Raw genomic sequence first — 26389 nt, forward strand, 5'->3', positions numbered from 1 at the left:
TTCATCCATGCTGTAACATGTATCAGTACCTCATTCCTTTTTATGGCTGAATAATGTTCCATTGTATGGATATACCACATCTTTTTATCCCTTCATTAGTAGTTGGACATTTGGGTAGTTTCCACTTTTTGGTTATTAGGAATAATACTGCTGTGAACATTTGTGTACAAGTTTTTGTATGGATGTATGTTTTCAAATCTCTTAAATTCAAGTACTTTAAAATCACCTATTAATATTAAATGGTACATAATACATAAAAATTAAATGATACTGAATAATAACAAATGATATATAATTTAAATAATTCTTATTCATTAAAGCAGCTTTCCTCAGAGCGGCAAACCTGTTCCCTTATAGTAATTCAGACATAATATGAAACACTGGGTAGACCAAAAGTCATAAAATGGCACTATTTCAAACCCAGGTTTTTCACTAGTTTACACAAAACTTTCACCACATCAGTCTGAACTAATGAGACACCACTTTACTGTTTCTATCTAAAAAAAAAACTAGGGCTATTATGCGGTCTTCAAAATTCCTCTTTTGATGTTTCAAAGTAAAACTTATCTTTTTAATTTGACATACAGGGAGAGGCTGGAGTCTCTTCAGGAATTTGGGGTTTGATTTAGAATTTTTGTGAACACGTAAAACCTGGGACTGATCTGTTTGGGTTTACCTAATAAAAGTTCAATAAAAATAGGCTGTTTTGTTTTTTTGTTTTTGTTTTTAAATTCTGGATTAATTAAAAACTCACTTATGTGGGAGTTTGGGATCACATTTAGAGCCTCAATCAGTAGACTGCTGTGCAAACAAAAACTCTATTGCAAGGTTCTTCGTCCACAGACATGATTTCCCTTCAGGTTGGTCCTGCTTCTCTTCCCGGTGTCTGCTGCTGTCTTCTCCAGCAAGCCTCACCACGGTCTTCCTGAGTTTGCCTGTGTGCTTCTTGTAAATCTAGTAAGGAAACCATGAGGTGCTTTCTGGAGGCAGTTGCTCTACAGGCCACTTGTAGAGAAGAGACCAAGCTAATAAAAAAGTGTGGATGTTTTCTCCAGTGGAAAATTACAAGTTTGTTTGATTTTCATCCTTGGCACCAAGTCTTGGGTTCCTCATCACTGAATAGACTTCTTTCCGCTCGGCTTTCTCCCAGCCAGTGTCCTGGCACACTATCAGAGGGGGAAATAATTAGAAAGAAGTGTCTTAAAGGGATGAGAGGCACTGGAAGCTTACCAGATGGGGAAAATCATGGATCTTCAAACAAACCCTCGACCAGACAGAGCACTATTTGTCTTCTCGCCTGCATTAACTATACACAGTGTTCACAGCTCCTGAAACATGTACGCACCGAGAGAGGGGGAGGATGTCTGCTCAGCTTCCCTCCTTTTCAGGGGGACCCCTTGGTTGCTCTTCGGTACATGAGCGGTGACCCAACTGTAGCCCCAGAGAGTTTTCCAAGAGCTTCCCTCAACTTCTCATAGTTCTTCTGTTGCTGTGGAGGAAAAAGTCTCATCGCATTCTTGGTTCACTCATGATTTAGGTTATGTGAGTGGGGCGTGGGAAGTGAGAGATGGCTTTGTTATTTCTGTATAATGACACTTGCTAATTGTAAAACTATCGAAGTATAGATATGTAGGTTAAAAAGCATCTGACATCTCACCTTTCAGGGGTAACAAGTGTGTCACTCTGGTGAGCATTTCTGGTAATCTCTGTTTGATGTGCATAATTATTCATAAGAATTTATCAAATATATTTGTGAACATAGTGTTGTGTTCATCCAGAAGCTGACCCTGAGACAAGGATCAGAAAGGAAGCAATTCATTTGCAAGGTGCAGCAAAAGGTAATGGAGAGTGGGAAAGTAAGACAGGAAGGTAAGGTAGCCAATTAAGGGTGATTATCAAGTTAGCTGCTGCTGTGGGTGGATGGAGCTTAATCTCACAGAGAAACTCTGGAAAGTGCTGTAGAACAGGAGCCTCAGAGATATCTCAATGGAAGGGTAAGGGAGCAGAAGTATTTATACGCCAGGTCCCACTGGCTGAGGCTGCCCCTGGTGGGTGTTAATTCTGAGTACTTCCAGCCTGAACAGCCTTCCAAGACATTGGAGAAAGTCCCCCAGGAAAGAGAGGCAGCTATTAGCAGGTGGAGGGCAGCCAGACACACACATAGAAGTGGTATTGCTTGGAAGATGTGTCAGGCACTGTTCTAGGTGCTGGGACACAGGAAACAAAACAGAGAAAAAGTCCTGCCCTCATGGAGCATTTTTTCCATTAGGGAGAATAAATATTGAATAATAAGCAGGGTAAGTAAGAAACATACGGAATGTGTTCCACGGTGACAAGGAATGTGGAGAAAAATAAGTACTGTGGAGTTCTGGGGAGGAGGGAGAAGGGGATGGTTGCAATCAGCAAAAGAGGGATCAGGGCAGGCCTCACTGAAAAGGTGACACTCAAGGAATGACCCAGAGGAGGGGAGGGGGAAGCCCACCACATGGTTATCCAGGTGAAGAACATTCCAGGCAGAGGAAACAGCAAGTCCAAAGGCCCTGAGTCAGGAATGTCCCTGGTGTGTGTGAGGAACACCAGGGCCTGAGAAGCTGAGCAGAGGTGAAGGGGAAATGGCAGGAGAGGAGGCCCTGCAGAGCAGAGCCCTGGTGACACTGTGCTGCCTCAGGTGCCGGAAGCAGAGGACGGCAGAGTCTGAGTCAAGCTGTGCTGCTGTGCTGACAGTGAACTGAAGAGGGGCCAGGGGAGCAGGGAGGGCAGTAGGAGGCCCCACAATACTCCAGGTGGTGGCGGTGGAGGAGTGAGATGCTGCCGCCATTGTGCGCAGGTCGGATGTGGGATGTGAGAGAAAGGAGTCAACGGGTTTGGCCTGAGCAACTTGAAACATGGAGCTGCCTTTTCCTGAATCAGGGAAAACTTCAGAAGCAGCACGTTTGGGGTCAGGGGTGGTAGGGGGCCTGGCTTTGGGCGTCTTATGTGTGTGATGTCTGTTGGACACCTAAGTGGGACTGTCAGCAGAAGGCTGAGTGTAGGTCAGAAGTTCGAAGAGGTCCGAACTGGATGTAAACTGGGGAGTTTGTCAGCGTACAGATGATCTGAGACTGGTTGAGATCGCCATGGGAGCAAGGTAAACAGAAAAGAGGCCTGGGACCAAACCCTAGGAGTGGAGTGGTCAAATGTATGTACGTGTATACACACTACATTTATACAGATGGATATGCAGAAACACGCTCTCTGTTTAGATATATACATACACACACACACAGGTAGTTTCAGATCAGTGGTATTATATAAACAGATCTCAATTTTCTTCCCACTAAATCTACTGGGAATACTGCTCCATTAAATTAATGGCTGCATAGTATTCATAGTGTACATTACCATAATTAATTTTCCTCTATAGACAAATATTTTTCCTAATTACGGAATTTTAAATTACACAGCAATGGGCATCATGTGCATTCATCCTCTCCCATCTATGTGATCATCTCCTTGGGATAAACCCTAGAAGTGGGGCGGTTGTGGGCGAGGATGTGTCCTTTTTATGTTCTGATGCAAGACTCCTTCCTGGCAGCTCCAGTCATCTGAGATGTATTCAATATGGATCAGCTGCCAACCTTACGGAAGAACTACTGGGATGTCATTCTAGGTAAACTCTGTTCTACAGGGACCCTTCTCAACACGGGGCAGCTTTCTGGGTAATCGCTGTTAGCAAAAAGGCACAGAGGTTTAGGTCAAGTCAGAAAAGTCCAAGACAGGAAGCAATCTGTCGGTACTAGCTTTTGGTCTGACATATGGAGCTACAGCCAATTTCTAAGTGTAAAGCCACTCCATTTCCACACAGAGCAGAACAATGCGCCAGGCCTGCAGGCTCTCCAGCAGAGCCATTAAAAGCTTGTTACATCAAGTGCAAATGCAGCAGCCAAAGGCAGATGTGCCTTTTGTGAAATGACTGTAATTAACGCCAAATCTTTCTCCGAACTTTCTTTTCACTGGCTGGATTTGTCATCGTCCTGTAAGAACAAGCCTATTACATACCTTGGATTTTTTCCCTTTACCTTGTCGTTCTGAGCAAAAGCATGACCCATCACCTGTCTAGGCAAATACTGAGTGTTTGGATGGTGTCAGGACGCCCTGCACGTTCAATGGTAACCTTGAAAATAACATCTACCACTGCCAAGTAATTGGTCAGCAGCCTCTGCCAAGAACTTCAGGGTATTAAGGGATAATGTATTTAGTCACAGTGTCCTCAAGCACAGGGAAATGTACTGAAACACCTTCTGATTCAGAAGGAAAATAAGGAAAACGACAAATACAGAGCCATGCCTTGGATCCTGTTTATTCCCATCGATGGGCTGGTCTGTAGACAGAATTCAACCCAAGACTCTGGACCCATCACTGGTGTTTGACCCACAGAAATTGTAGGTCAGCGACACTCATCCAGGGAGAACGAGTCCTCTATAACAGGTTCTTAACCATCAAGATACACCAAGAAAGTACCTGATAGTCTGAAGTTTTAAAAAGTGTCTGAACTGGTGATCTGTACGCTCTTCAGCTCCCGCAGTACAAACGCCTTTTCCACGGGATGCCCCTTTTCCATGGGATGCCCCTTTACCACAACAGAGCCTCCAACCAGTTCAGCTATCAACACTGTTTCTTCCTCTTCTGCTCTGTGAGTGATGCTTGGTCCAGCCAGGAGGTCAATGAGGAGGGTTTTCTTGTATGTTGTGGCTGAGATAAGTCTTTTATCCCAGGATACAGCGGGCAGAAGGCAGCCTCCAGAATTCATGCCAAGTTCCATTCTTCAAATGACCATATTTCATAGTTTATTATGAGATAATTGCCACCAGACCTATAAGCCTCAGCACCATGTTAAAATGAGAGCCCGGGAGTGAACGCCACCTGTTTTCTCCTCCTCCCCTGCTCCACTCGTGCTGCCTGCCGGCCTCTCCTCAGAACGCAGTGTAGTAGTTCTCTGTGGTGCTGACGATGTCACTCTGGTCCTCCAAGAGCTCCAGCACTTGCCGCAGCACAGTTTCACTCAGGCCTGGGCTGAGGCTCAGGCGAGCACAGGCCAGGACGTGCAGGAAGTGGCAGCCCTTCTCCACGTCTGCAGGAAAAAGGGAGTTGGCTAAGCTTGGACACACCTGTCAGACCCTCCTCTCTCTCTCCTGTCCTCTCCTCTAAATGGAAGTCCTTCTTCATAGTTCCTGGATCAGAACCTGCAGCTTAATAAGATCCCCAGATGATTCTTATGCACATTAAAGGAAGAGATGCACTGGCCTAGCTTATCAGTGAGAACGAACCAAAACGCCTGTTCTCAGGTCTGTGCCATGGACCACTGCTCGGGGATGCAGACCTTCAACCTTCCAGGATTCCCAATCAATAATTTTATACTCGTAACCCAGTGGGGATTTAGTGCTTGAGAGGCTTTTTTCTCTGATGAAGTTACATGTAGGAGCACATGCATTCAGTTCTAACCCCCTAGCTTCCCAGGCGGGAGCCCTCTTGTGGCTGACAGCAGAGCCAGCTTGCAGCAGCCTCCATATTCCTTCTGTAAATCCTGGACGGTGGGACTGCGGTGGTGACCTTTGGCCTGTTCTCACTCCTCTCTGCCTAGGCTTCCAAAAAGTCTGCCTGTGACAGCTGTATTCTAGGAACCTCTCACCCTCTACCCAAAACAAATGAGACCACTCGTAGCAGTTCAGGATGAGTGACCGCTTTCCTAGTTGAAATCAATGATTTGGAGTAGTGGTATTCACACTGAAGTTATGACCATTAGAGGATCATGAAATCAATTTAGTGGGTTGTGGTGAGCATTCTTTTCTTACCAAACAGACTAGAGTATGAGATTACAGAATGTATTGCATTTCAGGTATGATAAATATTGAGAAACTTTATATTCAACTATATATGTATATGTATAGTTGAAATAAAATTTATAATAAAATTATATAATTTACTAGGTGATGATGTAAAATTTATTTGTAACATCGAGTCAAAGTGAAACCTCATTCCTGGAAACAAACCCTCCCCAGTTTCCACCAAAACCCCATTCACAGGGCCAGGCCTCTCACCGCCGTATCCCCAGCATCTGGCCCACTAATGCTCTGCACAGTCACTGAATGTTGTTTTCAGATGATAAAATGCTTTAGGCTCCAGGAAAGTCCTCAAAGAGGGGTTGTGGTGATGGGCAGAGCATGGTTGGGATTCTGTGCACCTTTGTGGCTTTGGGCAAGTCACTGCATCTTTAAGCCTCAGTTTTCTGACCCATGGGGAGTGGGGCTGGGGGGCACCTCTGAGGTCCTTCCCAGCGCTAAGGGTCAGGGATGCTCACAGGCAGTGGTCCTGGGCTAACAAAGACTTGCAAATTCTGACCTCTAGTGGCTAGTCAACTCATTATTCCTCCCGACTGGGTTACTGTTGGGAAACTTGCCACCTCCCCTGGTCTCCATATTTCCAGGCTATTTCTTCAACATTCATTCGATCAAGATTTCCTGAACGGGCTTCCCTGGTGGCGCAGTGGTTGAGAGTCCTCCTGCTGATGCAGGGGACGCGGGTTCGTGCCCCAGTCTGGGAGGATCCCACATGCCGCGGAGCGGCTGGGTCCGTGAGCCATGGCTGCTGGGCCTGTGCGTCCGGAGCCTGCGTTCCGCAACGGGAGAGGCCACAGCAGTGAGAGGCCCACGTACCGCAAAAAAAAAAAAAAAAAAAAAAGAAAACAGATTTCCTGAACACCTACTACATGTTCAGCGCTGAGCAAGGAGAAGCAAGTACAGAGTGCAGACAGAGAGCTGACTCTGGAGTCCAAAGGACCCGAATAAAAATGCTGGCTCTATGACTGGGGCAAAGTGGTCCAGGTCTCTCGCATCCTCATCTGTTAAATGGGAAGAAAAGCACCCACTTCACTCGTGGTTGTGTGGGTGAAAGAAGACCCATGGTGGGGGCTTCTTCCATGGAGAATTACTATGATTCTATCGTCATATCCATAACCTAAGAAGATGAACATAACCTTGTCCCTGCTCTAAAGAAGCTTTGACTCTTCCCGAGAGGAAGGGTTGATGATGGAGGGTGAAGGACTCCAACCAAACTGGCCTTGCACACGGCAGAGAGGAAGCACTGGGAATTTCAGCACTGCTCAGCTTGTGATCTTAGTTCTTTTAAGACCTGGGTGCTCAGGCTCAGGGCTCAAGGTGACTTACAGGCATAAGTGGTCAGCAATGCTGACTGCCCCAAAGGCCTTACACTACTTCTTCACAAACGCCATTCTGCCGTCGAGGGTTCTCTGGTAAGGTTGTTCACAAAGTGACCTTCCATTCACGTGGGGAGAAGGATTGGTGTTAGTTCTTTAAATGTTTGGAATTCACCAGTGAAGCCATCAGGTCCAAGGCTTTTCTTTGTTGGGAGATTTTTGATTATTGATTCAATCTCCTTACTATGTATCTATTCAGATTTTCTATTTCTTCAGGATTTAGTCTTGGTAGGTTTTGTGTTTCTAGGAATTTCCATTTCACCTGGTTATCCAATTTGTTGGCGTACAATTGTTTACAATACTTTGTTATAATCCTTTTTATTTCTGTAGAATCAGTACTAATGTCCTCATTTTCATTTCTGATTTTAGTAACTGGAGTTTTTTCTCTTTTTTCTTAGTCTACCTAGCTAAATGTTTGGCAATTTTAGGGATCTTTTCAAAGAACCAACTTTTGGTTTCATTGATTTTCTCTACTGTTTTTCTATTCTCTATTTCATTTATTTGTGCTCTAATCTTTATTATTTCCTTCCTTCTGCTAGCTTTGAGTTACTTTCTTCTTCTTTTTCTAGTTCCTTAAATTGTAAAGTTATGTAAGTGTTCTTAGCTATACACTTCCCCTCATACAAAGCTCTTCTGTGTCCTAGAAGTTTTGGTACTTTGTGTTTTTGTTTTCATTCATCTCTAAGTATTTTCTAATTTCCCATATGATTTCTTCTTTAGTCTACTGATGAAGAGTATGTTGTTTAATTCCCACAAATTTGTTTTCAGTTTTACTTCTGTTATTGACTTTTAACTTCAGAAGATGCTGGTCAGAGAAGATACTTTGTATGATATCTACCTTTTAAAATCTATTGAGACTTAATTAGTGGTCTCTCCTGGAAAAGGTCCCATGTACATGTTGTATGCTGTATGTATGCTGTTGTCAGGTAGTCTTTTGTGTGCGTCTGTTAGATCTAGCTGATATATTGTGTTATTTAAGTCCTCTATTTCCTTATCTTCTGTCTAGTTGTTCTATCCATTATTGACAGTGGGATACTGAAATCTCCAACTATTATCATAGAACCATTTACTTCTTTCAATTCCGTCAGTTTTTGCTTCATATATTTTGACGGTCTGTCATTAGGTACAAAATGTTTTAAGATTACTATGTCTTCTGGCTGTATTGAACCTTTTATTAATATATAATGTCCTTCTTTGTCTCCTGCAACATTTTTTTAAATTTAGTTGTTTATTTATTGGCTGTGTTGGGTCTTCGTTGCTGTGCACGGGCTTTCTCTAGTTGTGGTGAGCAGGGGCTACTCTTCGTTGGGGTGTGCAAACTTCTCATTGTCGTGGCTTCTCTTGTTGTGGAGCATGGGCTCTAGGCGCACAGGCTTCAGTAGTTGTGGCACGTGGGCTCAGTAGTTGTGGCTTGTGGGCTCTAGAGCGCAGGCTCAGTAGTTGTGGCACATGGGCTTAGTTGCTCCGTAGCATGTGGGATCTTCCCAGACCAGGGATTGAACCCATGTTCCCTGTATTGGCAGGCGGATTCTTAACCACTGTGCCACCAAGGAAGCCCTCTTGCAACATTTTTGATTTAAAGTTTATTTTGTCTGACATTAGTATAACTGCCCCTGTTCTCTTTTGGTTACTATTTGCATGGGATATATTTTTCTGTCCTTTCACTTTCAACCGATCTGCGCTTTTGGATCTAAAGTGAGTTTCTTGTAGTTGGCATATAGTTGGAATTCTCGGGGTTTTTTTTTTCAATCCATTCTGCCAATCTCTGTCTTTTGATGGGAGAGTTCAATCCATTTACATTTAACCTAATTACTGATTAGAGGGACTTACTTCTGACATTTTGCTATTTGTTTTCTAGATGCCTTATAGCTTTTGGTCCCTCAATTCCTGCATTACTGTCTTCTTTTGTGTTTAGCTGATTTTTTTAATAGTGAAATGTTTAAAATTTCCTTTTGTGTATATTCTAGAGTTATTTTCTTTGTGGTTACCACAGGGATTACATTTAGCATCCCATAGTTATAACACACTAATTTGAATTTATTCTAGTTTAACTTCAATAATATATAAAACCTCTGTTCCTTCTCCTTTGCAGCTCTGTCCCCACCCTTTTCAGGTGTTGATGTCACAAAACCACAACTTTATACACTGTGCCCAAGAACACAGACTAATAATTCTTTTAAATGTATTAGGCTCCTAAGATTCTTGGTTTACAGGTTTTTTTTTCTTTTAGCATTTTGAATATACCAGCCTACTGCCTTCCAGCCTCCAAAGTTTCAGATAAGAAATCTGATCATCTTACTGATGTGACAAGTTGTTTTTCTCTTGTAGCTTTCAAGTTTCTTTCTTTTGTTTTGACTCTCAAAAGTTTGATTATAATGTGTCTTGGTGTGGTCTCTTTGAGTTCATCTTAATTGGAGTTAACTGAGCTTCTTGGATGTTTATATTCATGTCCTTCATCCTATTAGGGATGTTTTCAGCCATTATTTCTTCAAATATTCTCTCTGCCCCTTTCTCTCTTCTTCTGGGACTCCCACAATGCATATGTTGGTCCATTTGATGATGTCCCACAGGTTCTTTAGGTTCTGTTCACTTCAGATTCTTCCTGCTCAAATCTGCCTTTGGATCACTGGTAAACTTTTCATTTCAGTTACTGTACTTTTCAGAACCTCTTTTTGGTTCCTTTTTAGTTTTTGTATCTCTTTATTGATATTTTCTATTTTGTTCACCCATCATTTTCTTGAGCATCTTTAAGACAACTGTTTCAAAGTCTTTGGGTAATAAATCTGCCATCAGGTCTTTTTCAGGGACAGTTTCTGTTGCTTTTTTTCCCCTTTGAATGGGCCATAGTTTCCTGTCTCTTTGAATGTCTTTCATTTTTAGTTGAAAACTGGACATTTGAATCTAATAATGTGGTAACTCTGGAGATTAGATTCTTCACCTTCTGTGGTGTTTGCTGCTTTTTGTTATTGTTTTTATTTTTTTATTTTTTGGTTGTTGTAGGCTATCTCTGTGTCAAGGAGCAGCCTGAGATGGAAACCTAAGGTCTTCTCAGGTCTATTTCTGAGCCTGTGCCTTTTCCTGGGCATGTGTGGTCGCTTTCTAATTTTCCCCATATATGCAGGTGCTTCTGAATGTTCTAGTCTTTCTTTTCTGGCTCCAAAAGGGGTAAAAAAGAGAAATGAAGGGGTTTAAAAAAAAAAGGGTGCCAGTCTTTTAAACCCCCTGGAAGTCACTTCAGCTGTTGGGTGAGGAGCTTACAACAATGGGAGGAGATACAACAATGGCCACCCACCTCTCTGCCTGCACCTCTGTGATCAGAAGCAGCAACTGGTGATCAGAGCACAAATCCCTGATACATGGAGGACTGGGTCCTTTTTGCCCCTGCTAGCTCCCACAAGCTCTGTACAAACTGCTCCAGAAACACATGCACAGCCGCCTGCCATGTAGCCGGGGATGGGAGATGAGTAGCTGTTACTAAGATCTGAAAATTGACTAAAATTAACCCCAATTTATTGTCCAAACATTCCTCTGGAAGTTGCTAGCCTTGACAGACTCCAGAGTTCCAAAACAGCTACATCAGACAGATGCAATTGTTGTCTAAGTGGAGGGAAGGATTCTTGGTGTTCTTACTCTGCCATATTCCTAAGAGTTTCATAAAACACCAATTTATTTCATCCTCATAACAACCCACAATGTAGGTATGATTATTATCCCTGCTTTGTGTATAAAGAAACTGAGGCACAGACTTGCTCAAGGCCACACAGCTACAAAGTGGCAGAGCTGGGATTCAAACCTAAGCAAGGTGGCTCCAGAGCCCAGCTCTTCGCAACTATGCATGTGGCCCATCTTCAGACAAACCCTATATCAGTGCTTTAGGGACCTAAAACTGGCCCATGTTTATAATCCTTTCATTATTGTAGGTTTACCCTCTGCTGAAATATTCATAAGTGACTAAAGGTTTTAAGTTCTCCTACCAATCATACTGCCAAGGAAAACTCAATGGTATGTTTCATACGGAAAGGTTAGAAACAAACTGAAGGTTCAGTAGGAATACTTAAATAAATGGTTGAATATCTATCAATACATATAGTGGAATACTGTGCAGCCATTAAAAAGACAGGTACTTTTACACATACTGTTGCTGAATGACCGCTAGAAGCCAATGTTAGATTTAAAATACAAGGTATAAAACACTGAGTATTGTATGCTAAGCTTTACTTATGTTTTTTAGAAAGGATAAACTATACAAACATGTTTATAAGTGCATATAACATCTCTAGAAGGATATGCCAGAAACTAGTAACACCCACTGCCTTTGGAAAGGGGAACACAGAGCCTGGGGCTCAGTGTTGGGAGGGAGTCTCACTTTTTCTGTGTGTGTTTTTGTACTTTTTGACTTTTTACCCTGTGCATACATTATTCAGAATAATTTTTTAATGTCATAGGTATTTCTTATGAAAAGGGGTGGCTGTAACAGACTCTGACAGTTCCTACAAGGTATGTTTACTGGTATTCTCAGTTACTCATGCTCCAGAATTTGTCTCCTGGGAGTTTACTAGTTCCAGAGAATTGGCTTATGTTTTTTAAAGGCTCCCATTTACAGACTGAGTAGCAGAGCCTGTCCACCTTGACACACACACTCACCAAAGCAGGAGCTGGCCTGTGGATTAGAAGTGGATATAAAACCTGCCACTTTATAGGCCCTCAGGTCACCAAGGCTGTTTGGTTCTCCTAAGAAATGAAGTGTGAATTGCTTTCATTTGCTTCAGCAGGCCCTAGGATTACTTTAATCCACCCTGTTCCTAATACACATCAAAATGAGAATCTAGCCAGATGGCGTGGGACTACCATGAGTGCAGGAATGTCACCTGGGGACCAGCCTCTCCTCTCATCCCTTCTTGGTTGAAGAATCCCACATTTCACAGCTCTAAAAAGCTCCTTAAATTGTGGATAGGTGGTTTCTCCCCCAACTAAAGGATATTTATCCTTCTTGTTCTGAATGACGTGAACAATAGTTAGAAACCTTGCATTAAAATAATAGATTGCTTTCAGTTTATTTTAAGAGCTGTTGTCACACCACTCTGGGAGGTGACTTCATGGGTCCTTAAAAGCTAAATAAGGCTGCATACCATAAACACCAGGGCTGGAGATCTGGTCCAGCTCCACCTGCTGACTCAGCCTGGAACAGGTCCAGGCCCCAGGGATATATGGGCTTTAAGGACTGGAGATGGACCTCCCGAGAGAGAAAGAAAGCAGAATGAGGAGGCCTGTGCTCATTAACAAGCCTTTCCACTTTTCTTCTGGCGTCATTTGTTGACATATGCCAACATTTTTTAATAGCACATGTTTTCAAAAGGTAGACTTTGAAAAGTCACCTTTAAGAGCGATCAGTGTACACAGGATTTAAACATAGGACTAACGCTTTCTTCTCTTTCTAACTAGTATGAAAATGGTAATGTCTGTTGTCAGACTCTCTACAGTTTGAGTTTCTAACCACTAGGGGCCGACCTAACTCCACTAAAACCAACTATTTTCTCAACCATTTCTTTTGCAAATTATCAGGTTTCAAGATGACTGAATTACACTGTTCACAAACTGTAATGTCTAGAACCATTCCTCCCAACCTTGAAGGGCTTGATGTTAGAAGAGAGGAAAATGTCAGGTTTCGGTTCAGAGACAAGAAGGAAGAGTGGAACAAGAAATAACACAAATTACAGAGGACACGAAACCAGAAGGATGTTAAAAAGTCCTAGCCTAACAGCTGACCTTGCTGTATCAGAATCACTTGAGGAGCTCACCTGTCTAGCCCCCATCCCAGCCCCTAGTGAATCAGAATCCCTAGGGGTGGTACCTGAGTGTTGTATGTTCAAAAAAGCTCCAAGGTTGGCTCTTACGTGTGGCCCATGTCAGAACAACTGTGCAAGGCTAACGCTCACTTTAGAAAGGAGGAGTCTGAGGCTCAGAGAGGGCAGGTATCTTGACCAGTCATGCTTCCAAGTTGTTACTGGGAAAGGCCCCAGGTTTCTTGACTCTCCATCTAGTGCTCTCCGGGAAGGAACAGCCCCCTCCAGGGCACCGAGACACATGTACATTACACCACTTACGATTTGGTTTCTGGCAGTCTTCTTGAATGATCTGGTGGATCTTTCTGTGCAATTCTTTGTCTTCTCTGGTTACCTAAATAGGAAAAACAGTTCGGAAAGAAATGTTAAGTAAAACAGAGGTTGTGTCATCCAGACTCCCAAATTAGTCTTTAGGATAGTTTCTAAAGATTTCATAACAATCCGCAATCCTACACCAACAATGAGTGTCGCTTTTGATACCTGGCTAGTTGTCAAACCAGTTCTGTCCCTAAGTAGCTCACTGCTCTGAAGTCCACCCACAGGCATATTCCCTCGGGAGGTGGTTTACGGGGGGCCGTGATAGAAAGAAAAGCTGGAATCCCTTGCTTTCAAGGGGCAACTTTCTTCTTAAATATTCATAAAATTTCTCTTATTCATTAGATTCTTGGGGGAGGCACAAGTGATCAAACCCGAGGACTCTTTCCTCTTGTGTTTCTTCTTTTCTGTCTTGGGTTTCACATTCCTTCACCCAACCATGGGGAAAAAAACAAAAGAAATAAAACTGTAAGGCAAAGCTAGCAAGAGAGTAAATCTAGCTTATGAATGGAAACACTGTCTGTTCTCAAAGGCAAACATAACCAAGGTTCCTTTCTCAGCCAGCTCCGGTAAGAGGGAAGCAGCCATCAAATGGGTTTCACCATCATGTTCAACAGTAAATCTAAAATCAAAGAGAAATAAAGGGAAAAAGAGGAAGAAAGGAAGGGGAAAAAAGGAAGAACGGAAGGAGAAAAAAAAAAGTACGCAAACAAACACATATGTCAGGAATGCTCCTTGGACTGACGGACTTGGAATGAGCAGATTTAAGAATGGGGATTCTGATAAGGACCCTTCTCTGGACTTACAGGGTGTTGGGAAGATTAAGTAAGGTAATGTGGGAGAGCTGCTGAAAGCTGGAAAGCACTATACAGAGAGAAGATAACTCTGTCCCTGAGGCAATGCCCTCAGGAAAACAGAAACCTAGGAGCCAGGGTTGAGGTAGAGGGGCGGAGTGAAGTCAGAGAAGGGGGGTGGCTCTGCTGAGGAAAACAGAGCTATTAGAACTGGATCACCCCATTCCAGCTCAGACTGATTCACAGGAGGAAGTGCCCCAGCCCTGCCACACCTCATCCCTAGACTGCTGCCCATGGTCTGCTGTTCCTCAGGAAGAGCGGCTTCCTACTGACCCAGGAGGCCACGCAGAGCCTCCCGGGGGGCGATGTGAGGGTGCGGGTGGGGGTGGGAGGGTGTTAGGGTGAGTTGCCCAGCATGAGCTTCTCCAACCCCCCAAGAAGCAACCAGCTCCCACCAGGCCTGCCCATCCTGGGAGGTGGGGGGAGTGGGGGGCTGCCCTCACCCTTATACGGAATGGAATACCCTTTTCAGAAGTTATTTAAATAGTATTTAAAACATATCTTAATTGTTCTAAATGTTCTAAAATGGGGAATCACTAGAGTTAATCAACATCAAGAAAATGTCCTATCAAGGAAAGCTTCCCCTCGGGAATCATGCCTGTAAAGAATGAGGCTTCTGACTCTAGGTCCATCCACCTCACTACAAATTTCGTTTCTTTTTATGGCTGAGTAATATTCCATTGTGAAGTAAGTCAGAAAGAGAAAGACAAATACCATATGCTAACACATATATACGGAATCTAAGAAAAAAAAATGTCATAAGAACCTAGGGGTAAGACGGGAATAAAGACACAGACCTACTAGACAATGGACTTGAGGATATGGGGAGGGGGAAGGGTAAGCTGTGACAAAGTGAGAGAGTGGCATGGACATATATACACTACCAAACATAAAATAGCTAGCTAGTGGGAAGCAGCCGCATAGCACAGGGAGATCAGCTCGGTGCTTCTTTGACCACCTAGAGGGGTGGGATGGGGAGGGTGGGAGGCAGGGAGACGCAAAAGGGAGGAGATATGGGAATATATGTATATGTATAGCTAACTCACTTTGTTATAAAGCAGAAACTAACACACCATTGTAAAGCAATTATATTCCAATAAAGATGTAAAAAAAAAAAAAAAAGAATGAGGCTTCTGGGATCTCTCAGAGTTCTGATCTGTCTTCAGGAGAATCGCTCACAGCTGGAGCTACATCTATGCTACTAAAGTGGACATCAATATCGATAACAATATCAGTATCAGCTTGGTTCCTCCCATATTAAAGGTGGGCAGTGAGAGGTGAACTTTTAACTCAAAGTATGAGGTAGACAAGCACTTGTACCCCTGGTGGGAATGTTAATTGGTACCACTTTTGGAGGAGGCAATCAAAAGCTTAAAGGTACATGCCCTTTACTCCAGCAATTCCCCTTTTAAGAGTCAATCTTATGGAAATACTTACATAAGTCCACAAAAAAACAGACATAGCAACACTATATGTGAGTTGGAAACAATATAAATGTCCATCAGAGATAAGTGGTTAAACAATTTATGGCAAGTTCCCACAATATGGAAAACCATGCAGATGTCAAAAAGAATGAGATAGATTTATAAGGACTAATATGGAAAGATGACTGTGATGTGCTATTTTGGCATCCCAAAAAGTTGCTGAGCATTATTTAGAGCAGTGGTTCTCCACTGTGTCAGGGGACACTTGGCAATGTCTGGAGTCGCTTAGGTTGCCACAGTTGGGGGTGCTGCTACCGGCATCTAGTAGGTGAAGGCCAAGGATGTACCAAACATCCTACAATGCAAAGGACAACACCCCACAACAAAGAATCATCTGGCTCAAACAGTGCTGAAGCTGAGAAATCCTGATTTAGAGGAAGATCACATTTTTTTGGTAACAGGAGCATATATTTACATGTGTGCCGAAGGCTGTACTGTTAAAAGCGGTATCTTGAGGAAAGATAAGGGCCAACTTTCACTCCTTACTTTGTGTACCTCCTAATGACTGATTTTTAAAAAACAGTAAATAAACAATCCTAAGTAATAAATATATTTGCAATTGAAGCTAAGAAAAAAAATTAAGTTGCAGGTCTCTTACATAGAATAGGTTATCAAAACCACCATCTTTCTGGAAAACAAGTCCTTCTTCCTGCAGCAGCTTTATAGCATTCCTAAATATACTATGAATTGCCTTGGAAGTGGTGTCATTCTTAAAATCCACCTGTAGGAAGAAAAAAAGGAAAAAAAAAAAGAAGAAAAAAAATAAGTCCCATCTTACAGCACTTGAGGGCAACTCCCTAGACCAACTGGTTATAAATTCACCCAACAGGCTTTTTATCTGCTGAGTCAAAAAGATTCAGGTACGCACGGGTCTAGCAGGATGGTATTTAAGGAGGATTGGGAAGTTTGCTCCGGCAGAATCACACTCGATAACTGTTCCACACCTTGGATATGATTTTTTGTTTGTTTAATTCATTTAACTCAATGATATAAAATGGAAATCTCAGAATGACAATCTTTGATTTATTTTTTTATACAGAGCCAAAAATTCTACACCTACTGGCTCACTTTTTTCATTAAAATTGTGGCCATATATACAACTTCTTCCTACGGACATCAAAGAATTTTACACACATTGAAATAATAAGTTGGGGATTCCAGCACATAGAGAGTATTAAATAGACTCCTCATTTTAAATGGAGGACAGTGGAGCAAACAGCTGTGCAGAGATCTGTCAAAGGGGAGGGTCCATGGGCTGAAGGTGGACAGGGCCCTAGGGGAAGCAAGAACACCATGAGGAAGGACCCTCTGCTGCTGTCAGTTTGCTCTCTCCTCAATTTCAGTATCCCTTCCCTTCTCTAAGAGTCAAGTTTGCCTAGAGAGGTTACCAGGTCATCCTACTTCTTATTTCAAGGAGGCCAGGTTTTCAGCTATGTCCTACCATGGTTAACTAGATTGTGTGCTTCTTGAGTTGGGGACTCATCTCGGCCACCTGCTCCCTGACACATAGTGGGTGATGGAGAAAATATGTGTGCAATCAAGGGAAATACCCCATATAGGTAGGCGATATCCTCCTAATTATTCCATTAGGGATTTTCAGTTCATTCCTAAAACAAAGGAAGTGGTAAGTAATAAGTGTCCTTCAAGGTACAGATCCATTTGTAATGTGACAGAAATACATCAAGATACTAGAAAGATCAGAGTGCCAAAGAAACAAGGCAAAGCTTCCAAAAGGGTGTTGGAAGGCACAGTCCTACTCCTCTAATGGAAGGTCCTTATGGAGGCTGTCTGGGGCAGCACCCACAGATGTTGAAACAGAGAGCGGGCCTGGGATTTGCTGATGACATTCCCACAAAGTGACAGGGAGAGGAAAGGAACTCCCAAATGGCCTCAAGTATTGACAGTTCCATCCTGAAAGAAACCTTGGCTTTCTAGAAGAGGCCTCCCAGACAGGCACTGTTTGAATCTAACAGATCTTGGTGATGTTTCACAAATGTGCTCTCCCGAGCTGAACAGGAGAGACTAACATTCTTAATTAATAGCCTAGGTTTTTCCTCAACAGAACAGGCCTGGAGAGCCTGGCCAGTAGAACAGGAGGGCCTGAGAGTTGACAAGCACTCCAGGTTATGACAGCACCCATTCTCTGAAGGGAGAATAGGTTGAGAAATATTTGATGACTCCCACGGGCAGAAAAGCTATCTGGGTGTGTGTAGAATAAACACCTCACCCAGCGATCCTCAGTCACATATCTTTTTATTCAGGGGGGCTTGAGGCAAAGCTGTTTTTAATTTCATACGTGAGTGCTCTGACTTAGGAAAAGAATGCTCAACCCAACACAGGCTCCCCTACCTGACTTTATAACTACTTCATCTTCATAATTCTCAGGAGATTCGTCTTCTTTGGTCAATTTAATATAAGGATCCTAAGGGTTGAGTTTATGAGGTCTCTTACCAATATAGAAATAAATTGGAAACTGACTAGAAATGTTGTTGCACGATTATTCCTGTCATTAAAAATGACTCTTGGTTATCCTCAGACCATACAGAAAGCCCGGTTCCTCCTCCCGGATTTCAGTCAGATCAAGCAGCAGGAAGAGAGGGTGTGAGGCCTGGGAGAGTAAAAGCAGTTTCTGCTGTGAACAAGGAGGACCCAGCAGAAAAGGTTCTCTGTAAATATAAACAATATGTGAAGCTTCCTTTCCAAAAACATTTGCCTCAGCTGACCTCAGGACATAATTCCCTGCTGGTTATAAAGACACAGTCTCAAGGATAAAGCCTCCAATCGTCCCTCTAGCTAGTAGCTTTTCCTGGCCTGAGATGTGTGTCTTTCTTGTCTTTTTCTAAAGAGCAATGACAGACTCATCCCATTCAGGAAACCAAAACTGTTCAGAAACAAAAACAGTGACCGGCTGAACGGGCTGAGCCTTAGCAGGGCCTCTCCTTGTGGCAGGTCAGGAACTGGGTGGATCTCTGAAATATATATATAGTCTTCATTCCCAAACAAACTCAACATTTATCGAGTTGTCAAAGAAACAATGGCTTTGCAAGGTTTGCTTATCATGTTTCTGGATTTGCTAAAAAGGGCCACTGTGGAAAAAAAGAAAGGGGGAAAACATTCAAACCCACTCTCCCCAGCCTCTAAGCTAAGACAACATCACAATGATTTTTTTTTGTTAAGCTTTCATCTGTATGACTACAGAAAGTGCCAAAGGATCTAAGGTTTCACCATCATTGTAAAGCATCCTGGGTCTCCCAGGCTCTATTAAACAGAATTCAATTTAATGACACTGACCTCCCCAACCAGAGCCATGTGAGGGAATAATTCATAAATGATGGAAAAGTAGTTTCCAAAGACAAAACAGATATACTGCCATATTCATTTCTTTTTAAACATATAGCACCGGGCAGACACAAATTTCTGCTCTAAGCATTCTCAAAAAGATATCACACCAAAAGTCCTCCCTGGAATGTTCTGAATGGAGAGGCCTTTTAGTCCTCAATTCTCCCTACTTAATTATCGCAGAAGAGCTGGCTCACAGGAAGAACACGGTCTTTGTTAAGCTTCAAAGTTTCCTTCTAAACATGCCAGGAGAGTGGTCAGAAGTCCTGGGAGGCCAAGTTGGCATTGAGCCTCCTCTAAATGATTAAATGGGAGGAAGGTCACTCCTGCTGTCAGTGGACAGCTGGGGAGCTACAACTGTGCAGAAGCAACGGTGGCACAGAACAAAGCGGCCAGTCCTGACCCTCCCCACCTCGGTGTTTCCTGAGACAATATCCCTCATCTCCATGTATGAAATTGCGGGTCACTGGGCACGCAGCCTGGTGACAGGAAGAGATAATCAAGTTCACGAATGAAACTGAGAAGCAGTGGTCATGCTTAGGAGGTCAGGACAGGGACCTGGTATCTCTTCCACCAGAATCACAAAGAATAATTATGTTACCTCACAAGGGTACTCATGGCAGCCCTGGTGGTAATGGCAAAAGACTAGAAAACATCTAAACAGTCCAGGAATGGAGAGACCCCTTAAGGAAATTATGATACACATAGTGAAAGATTATTATAGAGTGGCAAATATGTAAGTATGGCTAGGAAAGGACCTATAAGACATGCTGTCCAGTGAAAACCTAGGTAGATATCGTGTTTAGTATGATACCATTTGTGTAAAAAAGGGGACACAACTACTTCTAGTTTATATATGCAGATTATCTCCAGAAGGATACTCATGAGACTAGTAATGGTGCTCGTCTCTGTAGAAAGGGGAGGAGGAAGGAGGATGGGAAGGAAACTTAAAAACTAGACAGTTTCCTGGACTATTCCAACTTTTATTTTTTATTTATCTAGTTTTGTTTTCTCGTTTTGGTTTTTGGCTGCGCCGCGCAGCTTGCAGGATCTTAGTTCCCCGAAAGCAGTGAAAGCACCGAGTCCTAACCACTGGACCACCAGGGAACTCCCGGACTATTTGAATTTTTAAAACCATTCATTCCTTCAATCAACAAATAATTGTGGAGAGCATGCTTTATGCCAACCCTGTTCTAGAGAGCAAAGAATGAGACAGACAAAGCCTCTGCTCTCAGAGAACTTAAATTCTGGCGGGGTAATAGGCACACAAACAAATAAATGCCAGTGCTATCACGAAATGTGGAAACAGAGTGATAACACAGTGAGGAAGCTGGTGGCTATCAGAGCAGAAGGTCAGGGAGGGCAAGAAGGTGACATTCAAGCAGAGCTCATTCCCAGTGGAATAAATGAAATAAATAAATACGAGTCGTGTTACAGCAACAAAAAAACTAAGGAGTTGCAATGAAAAGGAAAGCCTAAAACCAAAGTCTCAGATAATTCTTAATTCCAAGCAAATAAGTAAACACCAGACAACTTGAGTTCACCTCTAACACTATGGGTGTTAAAAAATGAGGACAGCTCTTTCTAGGATGAATAAAAAATTACTTGAGTATTCTCTGCAATTTTTACTTATAAACCAGACTGAATACAACTTGATCTTTATTCAAACTCCTAAGACATGACAGATCAACCTTATTCTGGAGAAGACAGAACAAGCCATTAAAAACCTTGGTTCGAGTTCAAGAATCATCTTGCTGATCAAAAAATAATCTTGGAAGGATAATTTTAGCTCTTCTCATCTATTTCCCCCTCAGTTGGTTCCTGCTGACATTAAATACTCATCTCAGTGAGTACTAAGTGCTATGAACCTTATACTATTTTTTTTTTCTACCTGATGATTAAGCTTTATGAGATTAAGGAGGGGAAGAGGGCATGTCCATTCTCCTTTCAAATTCTCTGTGGTCAGTGACCTTTCCAGAATAGAATCAACATAACCTCTATACTCCGGGTACACCCTATGAGTCTCAATGCCACAGTCATGTCCACCCACACCCTCCATCTGCAGATGTGGGGCAGGGGCCTCGAATTCTCACATGGGCATGCCGCACTTACTCGCCCGGAGCAGTCGCTGTGAATCACAGGCTGGTTGGCAAGGGATAGCAGGGACTCCACCGTTTCCAACTCCTGCTGGTAAAAGGTTTGCACTCTGTCCTCCACAAGGAATTCTTTGACTTTTTCACTCAGCAGATACGTGAGACTGTCAAGGTCCAGGGCGCCTGGATTGCTGCTGGGGGAAAGTTTTAACAAGCCCTGAAGAAAACGATTACTTTTGTTCCTTTTGGACACATGTAAAACTGAAACAGCCAGCAAGTGCAATACTACACTGACGCATGTTTTTGACATAAGGAGCAGTTCACCCAGTGAACACTGTGTGGTTGTTTAAAAGGATGAGGCGGAACTGCAGGAACTGATATTCCTGATAGATTTAGAAAAAAGTCAAGCTGCAGAATAGTATGTAAGGGATGGTACCATTTTTGTAAGGAAGCAAATGACAACCCACACAATACGTGGGTGGATAGTCATGCTTGTGTATGCAACCAAAGAAAAACGTCTAACAGGATACACACATCAACCTCTGCACAGTGGTAACCTCTGGGGAATGGTACTGACCGCGGGAGACAGGAAAGTGGAGAACTTCCACGTTTTACTTTATACAGGTCTACAGTTTGGGTTTTTTTAATATAATTTTTTGGAATATGTAATCTATAAATATTGAATATGTTTAAAAAATGGAAGGGTACATGGTGGAGACTCTCCTTTCTATCCTTCTTCCAGTCCCCCTCCCACTACCCCCCCCACCAGCAGCCACTATGATTATTTCTGTCTCCTCTGAGTTATCTGAGGCGCATAGTAACAAATATACATATATTCTTACTCCTCCTGTTTATTTTTCCATCCCTGAAAGAGAATAAAATCATCCCTGGTTGAGAGCGACTGGTATTGTTTCTTTGATTATGATGTGCCTTGGTGCAGTTTTCTTCAGGTTTCTTGCCTTGGGGTTCATTGAGCTTCTTGGATCTGTGAGTTTACAGTTCTCATCAAACTTGGAAAATTTTCATCCATGATTTCTTCAAATATTTTTTCTCTGCTCCCCCCTCCACTCCTTCAGAGACTCCAATTACACATATATCTTCCTTACCAAACCTTAGAACACCTGCACTATGAACACCTTCACTTTACAGGTGAGGACACTGAGGCGTCCAGAGGGGGACAGACTTGCCCGGAGCCCCACAGTGAGTGAGTGGACAGTTCAGGATTTGGACCCAGGCCCACCCCAGAATCTGGGATCCCACTGGTTGGCCTCATTGCTGTGGTCACATCCTCGGTAGTCACAGTCCAGAACTTACCTCAGTGCCTCTTTTTTCTCGAGGGCTGGGTTGCGGAAAGGCTGGTCATAAACTTTCCTGTAGATGGTGGGCAGCTCAAGCATCCTTGCAATTTGAATGTTGCACACTGGATCATCCACTTTATCTAACAAGCCACAGGGGAAAACATGCCACAGAAATTACACTGAGATTAGTTCTTTCCCATGTCCAGATTGCTGCCAGGACAACAGTAAACGTTGCACTTGGTGGGTCTCCTTCCTCATGGATGCCCAGGATCACAGTCTAAACGCACTGAATGGTTCCCAGTCATCCTGCGAGAGGGGATGCAATACCCTAAGTGACACAGGCATGGCCAGAGTAGACCAGGGCTAGGGAAAGCGCATGAGTGTATTCACTGATCTGGTACAATGGTGGACAACTGGGATGTCCTTGAGATTTCCAAGTACAAACCAGCCAGAGCGGTGCAAAGGGCACCACTCAGATGACAGAGAACTGTCACACTTTTGATTAGCTGTTTTCTTTCAAAGTTAATGGAGTCAATGGTGTTCAAGAAATTTCCATCATTTTGAAGACTATGAACACTCTTCCCTAAATGGATTCACACTCAGAGACTCTACTATGTTGCCCAAATACTGAATAAAATTTGTCAGCCATAGACAATAAATCACTTGTTTTCTTTCCCAATTTATTTATAGTTACCTCTTCAAAATAAAATTAAGAAATGCTACTTTTCTAAAGAAAGCATGTTGTTCCTTCATTAGAGTTAAATCTTTTTATTTGAACTTTTTAGAAGTTTGACTTTTCGCTAAATGAGCTTACTGGACACACACACAGAATAACAACCAATTTGGCAGAGATATCTTGTGCTTACAATAAGCAGTGGCATAAATTTCTCGCTCTCCTCTGTACATGCGGACGTGACCTCTGATCCGGATAATGTCCCCAATTTCTACCTTTGTTCTCTGTGCAATGGTCTCTTGCAGCTTCTTAAGCTGTGAGGTTAAGCTCAGCTCTCTTGCACTCGTAGCAGCTGTAGTTGTTGGGGCCAGAAGGAAGGAGAGAAATGCGTTAACACAATCACTCCACCACATTTGAGAGAGAGTCTGTGGTAAGACCGACATGAGACATTTATTTATTCTACTTCTGATTGGTTGCTCTACTGTAGGAAATCTGCGTAATCTTTCGAAATCCTCTACTGGATAAAAGGCATAAGGCTTGACAACCCAGTGGGTGAGTTCCAATGTCTTCTTTCCTACGCCTGCATCGCCTGTGCAAAGGGCTCTACGCCTGCCTGAGCTGAATTCTGTGTGAGTTCAGCCGGGTTTGGTGGCAATAGCTCTAAACAACCCTTTAAAGTGTCCTTGCTGGAAGATAGAGGCCTGGCCTGAGGGGAAAGGTGCCCAAGAGTCTACATTTGTGGTTGTTTATGGGGAAGGCGAATTAGCCAGAGTTTGATTTTCCACCAAGGTGCTCAACACCCTAATCTCTCTCTTTTCTTTGTTGAGTAGCTAGGCTAACCTTCTCTTTCTCTCTCTCTCTGTTCTAAGGACTTTATAACCTATCAGTGCATCCAATCCTCACAACCACTCTTATTATTAGCCCCATTTTTCAGATGAGGAAACTGAGTCACAGAGAGGTCAAGCAACTTGCCCACAGTAAAACAACTAGTTAGCAACAAAGCTGGAGTTCAAACCCTGGCAGTCTCTGACTCCAGAGCCTTCCTACTTATTCTTTATTCTCTGCTGCCTGCCCCATGAGTATACTTATATTTTCCATGGTTATAGCTCATGTGTATAAACAATTTTGTGTTGTTTTTCTGTCTAGCATCACTTCAAATACACATATGTATCCACAGAATCTATACAACTCAGCATTTTAAATAACAAAATAGCATCCTGTCATGTTCATATGCCACAGTTTGTTTAGCTAATCTTGTTAAATATTTCTTCCTTCTTCCATAATTTTTTATTTTGGTTTTTATCACTAGCACTGTATGGGGCTGAGAGGTCAGCTTGGGTGAAGGGAGTCAGACAGACCTGGCTTGAATGTCAGGTCACTTCTTATTAGCTGTGTGACCTTGGGCAGACTGCTTAACCTTGCTGTACCTGTTTCCTCAGTTATGATGTGGATTTAACAGTCCCCTTCACATATGGAGCTGTTGTGTATGATCTTAGTTAACCCTTACATCATGAGCTTTAGTGCAATGTCAGATCTACAGGAAACATTCAATAAATGTCAGCTACTTGTGAAAATGAACAATTAAGCCCTCAAGACAAAAATTTTGTTTTCTTTGGGGTCTTTCATTGGGGATTACTGGATAGAAGAGTACAAACAGGTTTAGAGCTCCTTACATATTATCAGAATGTTTGTCAAAAAAACCCAATCAAACCATTCTCTTTTTACAAGGTGTCACCAGCAATGTGTGTAGGCTTGCAGCTCCTATACTGGCTTCAGTCATTTGGATTTTTAACACCTTAAAAAATACATAATGATTCTATAATGTTTTATTTTTGCTTTTAAATTGCCAGAGAGACCATGTGTTTTTATATAAGATGATCTGCTCTCTGCATTTCTTTATGTATAAGCCCTTCATCTCTTTTGAACACTTTATGTTCATTTCTGAAAAAAATGCAGGGAAGCTTTATCAGTTATGCTTATTACATCCACTCTCCCCATTCTACTGCTTTCGTTTTTATGTTTATTTGATTTCATTTTAATACATAAAAGTCTGAAAAAAATGTTTTAGTTTATCCCTCTTGTCACTGATGATAGCTTTCATTGCTTTAACAGCTTAACATATAAGAGCTTAACACAGATACCCCCATATTTATTGTGATAAATACACAACTCTATCTTCTTTGGATTATTTTATGTAAGTTGTAAGACAGTGATCACAGTTACCTCTTTTTTAATATTGTTATCTACTTGAACCAACAACATTTGTTAAATGCTTACTTATTTCCTGCTGTTGTATTATTTCTGCTTTGTCATATACTAGGGTTCCTATAATGGAATGAATAATGGTCTGTTGATCAAATTTTGTGCTTCCTAATCTAATACAACTTAGATAACCATGGCTCTGTAATGTGCAAAGGCATTATTACTTTTAACACACCGACTATAGTAAGGGAAACAGCAACCTAAGGAGCCTGGAGAACTTTGCATAGACCAGTAACCAATAGCTTGGAATCTAGACACAATCAGCATTAATGTTACTCAACTTACTGGGTTTCTTCAGAAAATACCCAAGTATTACTTTTTAAAAGGTTATTCTGTCTGGGTTCCTATCCCTAAGTCCTCTTCCATTTAGGCTGAACTTTAAAAGTATTTATAAATTTCACTGCCATGATTCAGACATTATAGGTGATAATAAATGCTTCATATAGCACTGCTGAAATGATCAGACTGAGGGCTGGTCTGAGAAAAAGAGGCTCAGCTTTCATTTAAAGGGTGAACCAAACTGCCAAAAGAAGGTCTCAAGCTGTGTAATTTAATGAGTATAATGAGATAGTTGGAGCCTGACAGAATTTCATTTTAAGTAGCCTATTCCACGCTGAGAGATAAATCCTCTTTAAAATTCTAATATTAAGCTCCAAGCTTTCTTAACTTTTCTCATAAGCTAAGTCCAAATGGTACAATCAGTGTGACATTTATAGGAGTTAATATTATATTTTTATACTGTAACTGACTAGAACATGATTTTGACTCAGACTAAATTTTGTTTAAAAAAATCAGTCTTCAATGGACACTTTCCAGTGGAAAGCTTTAAAACCGAGGGCGATTAAATTAAAGGAGAGAATGGGATAGTTGGGAACAATTTTAAAATATCACTTCATATATAACATGATGAGAATCACTTTCAGGCTTTCTCCTTGTACCCTTACCCTCACTTCTTATTCTCAAAGCAATTTCTGAT

At 42.2% G+C, this 26389-nt stretch overlaps 1 protein-coding gene across 2 annotated transcripts in view; it reads right to left on the reverse strand.

Moving 5' to 3' along the window:
- Positions 1-4323: 4323 nt before the first annotated feature.
- The window catches only part of STN1 (STN1 subunit of CST complex), a 36814-nt gene continuing 14748 nt past the window's right edge, over positions 4324-26389 (reverse strand). For both annotated transcript variants that reach the window (XM_079701739.1, XM_079701738.1), the window contains 6 exons: positions 23345-23503; positions 22495-22618; positions 21200-21371; positions 16347-16469; positions 13357-13429; positions 4324-5110 (listed from right to left, as the gene is read on the reverse strand). In XM_079701739.1, the coding sequence (XP_079557865.1) occupies positions 4953-5110; positions 13357-13429; positions 16347-16469; positions 21200-21371; positions 22495-22618; positions 23345-23503 (809 nt within the window). In that variant the 3' untranslated portion in view covers positions 4324-4952. The remainder of the gene's footprint in view (positions 5111-13356; positions 13430-16346; positions 16470-21199; positions 21372-22494; positions 22619-23344; positions 23504-26389) is intronic.

This window comes from Hyperoodon ampullatus (genome assembly GCF_949752795.1).
Source record: "Hyperoodon ampullatus genome assembly, chromosome: 1".
In the NCBI taxonomy this organism is placed as follows: Eukaryota; Metazoa; Chordata; class Mammalia; order Artiodactyla; family Ziphiidae; genus Hyperoodon; species Hyperoodon ampullatus.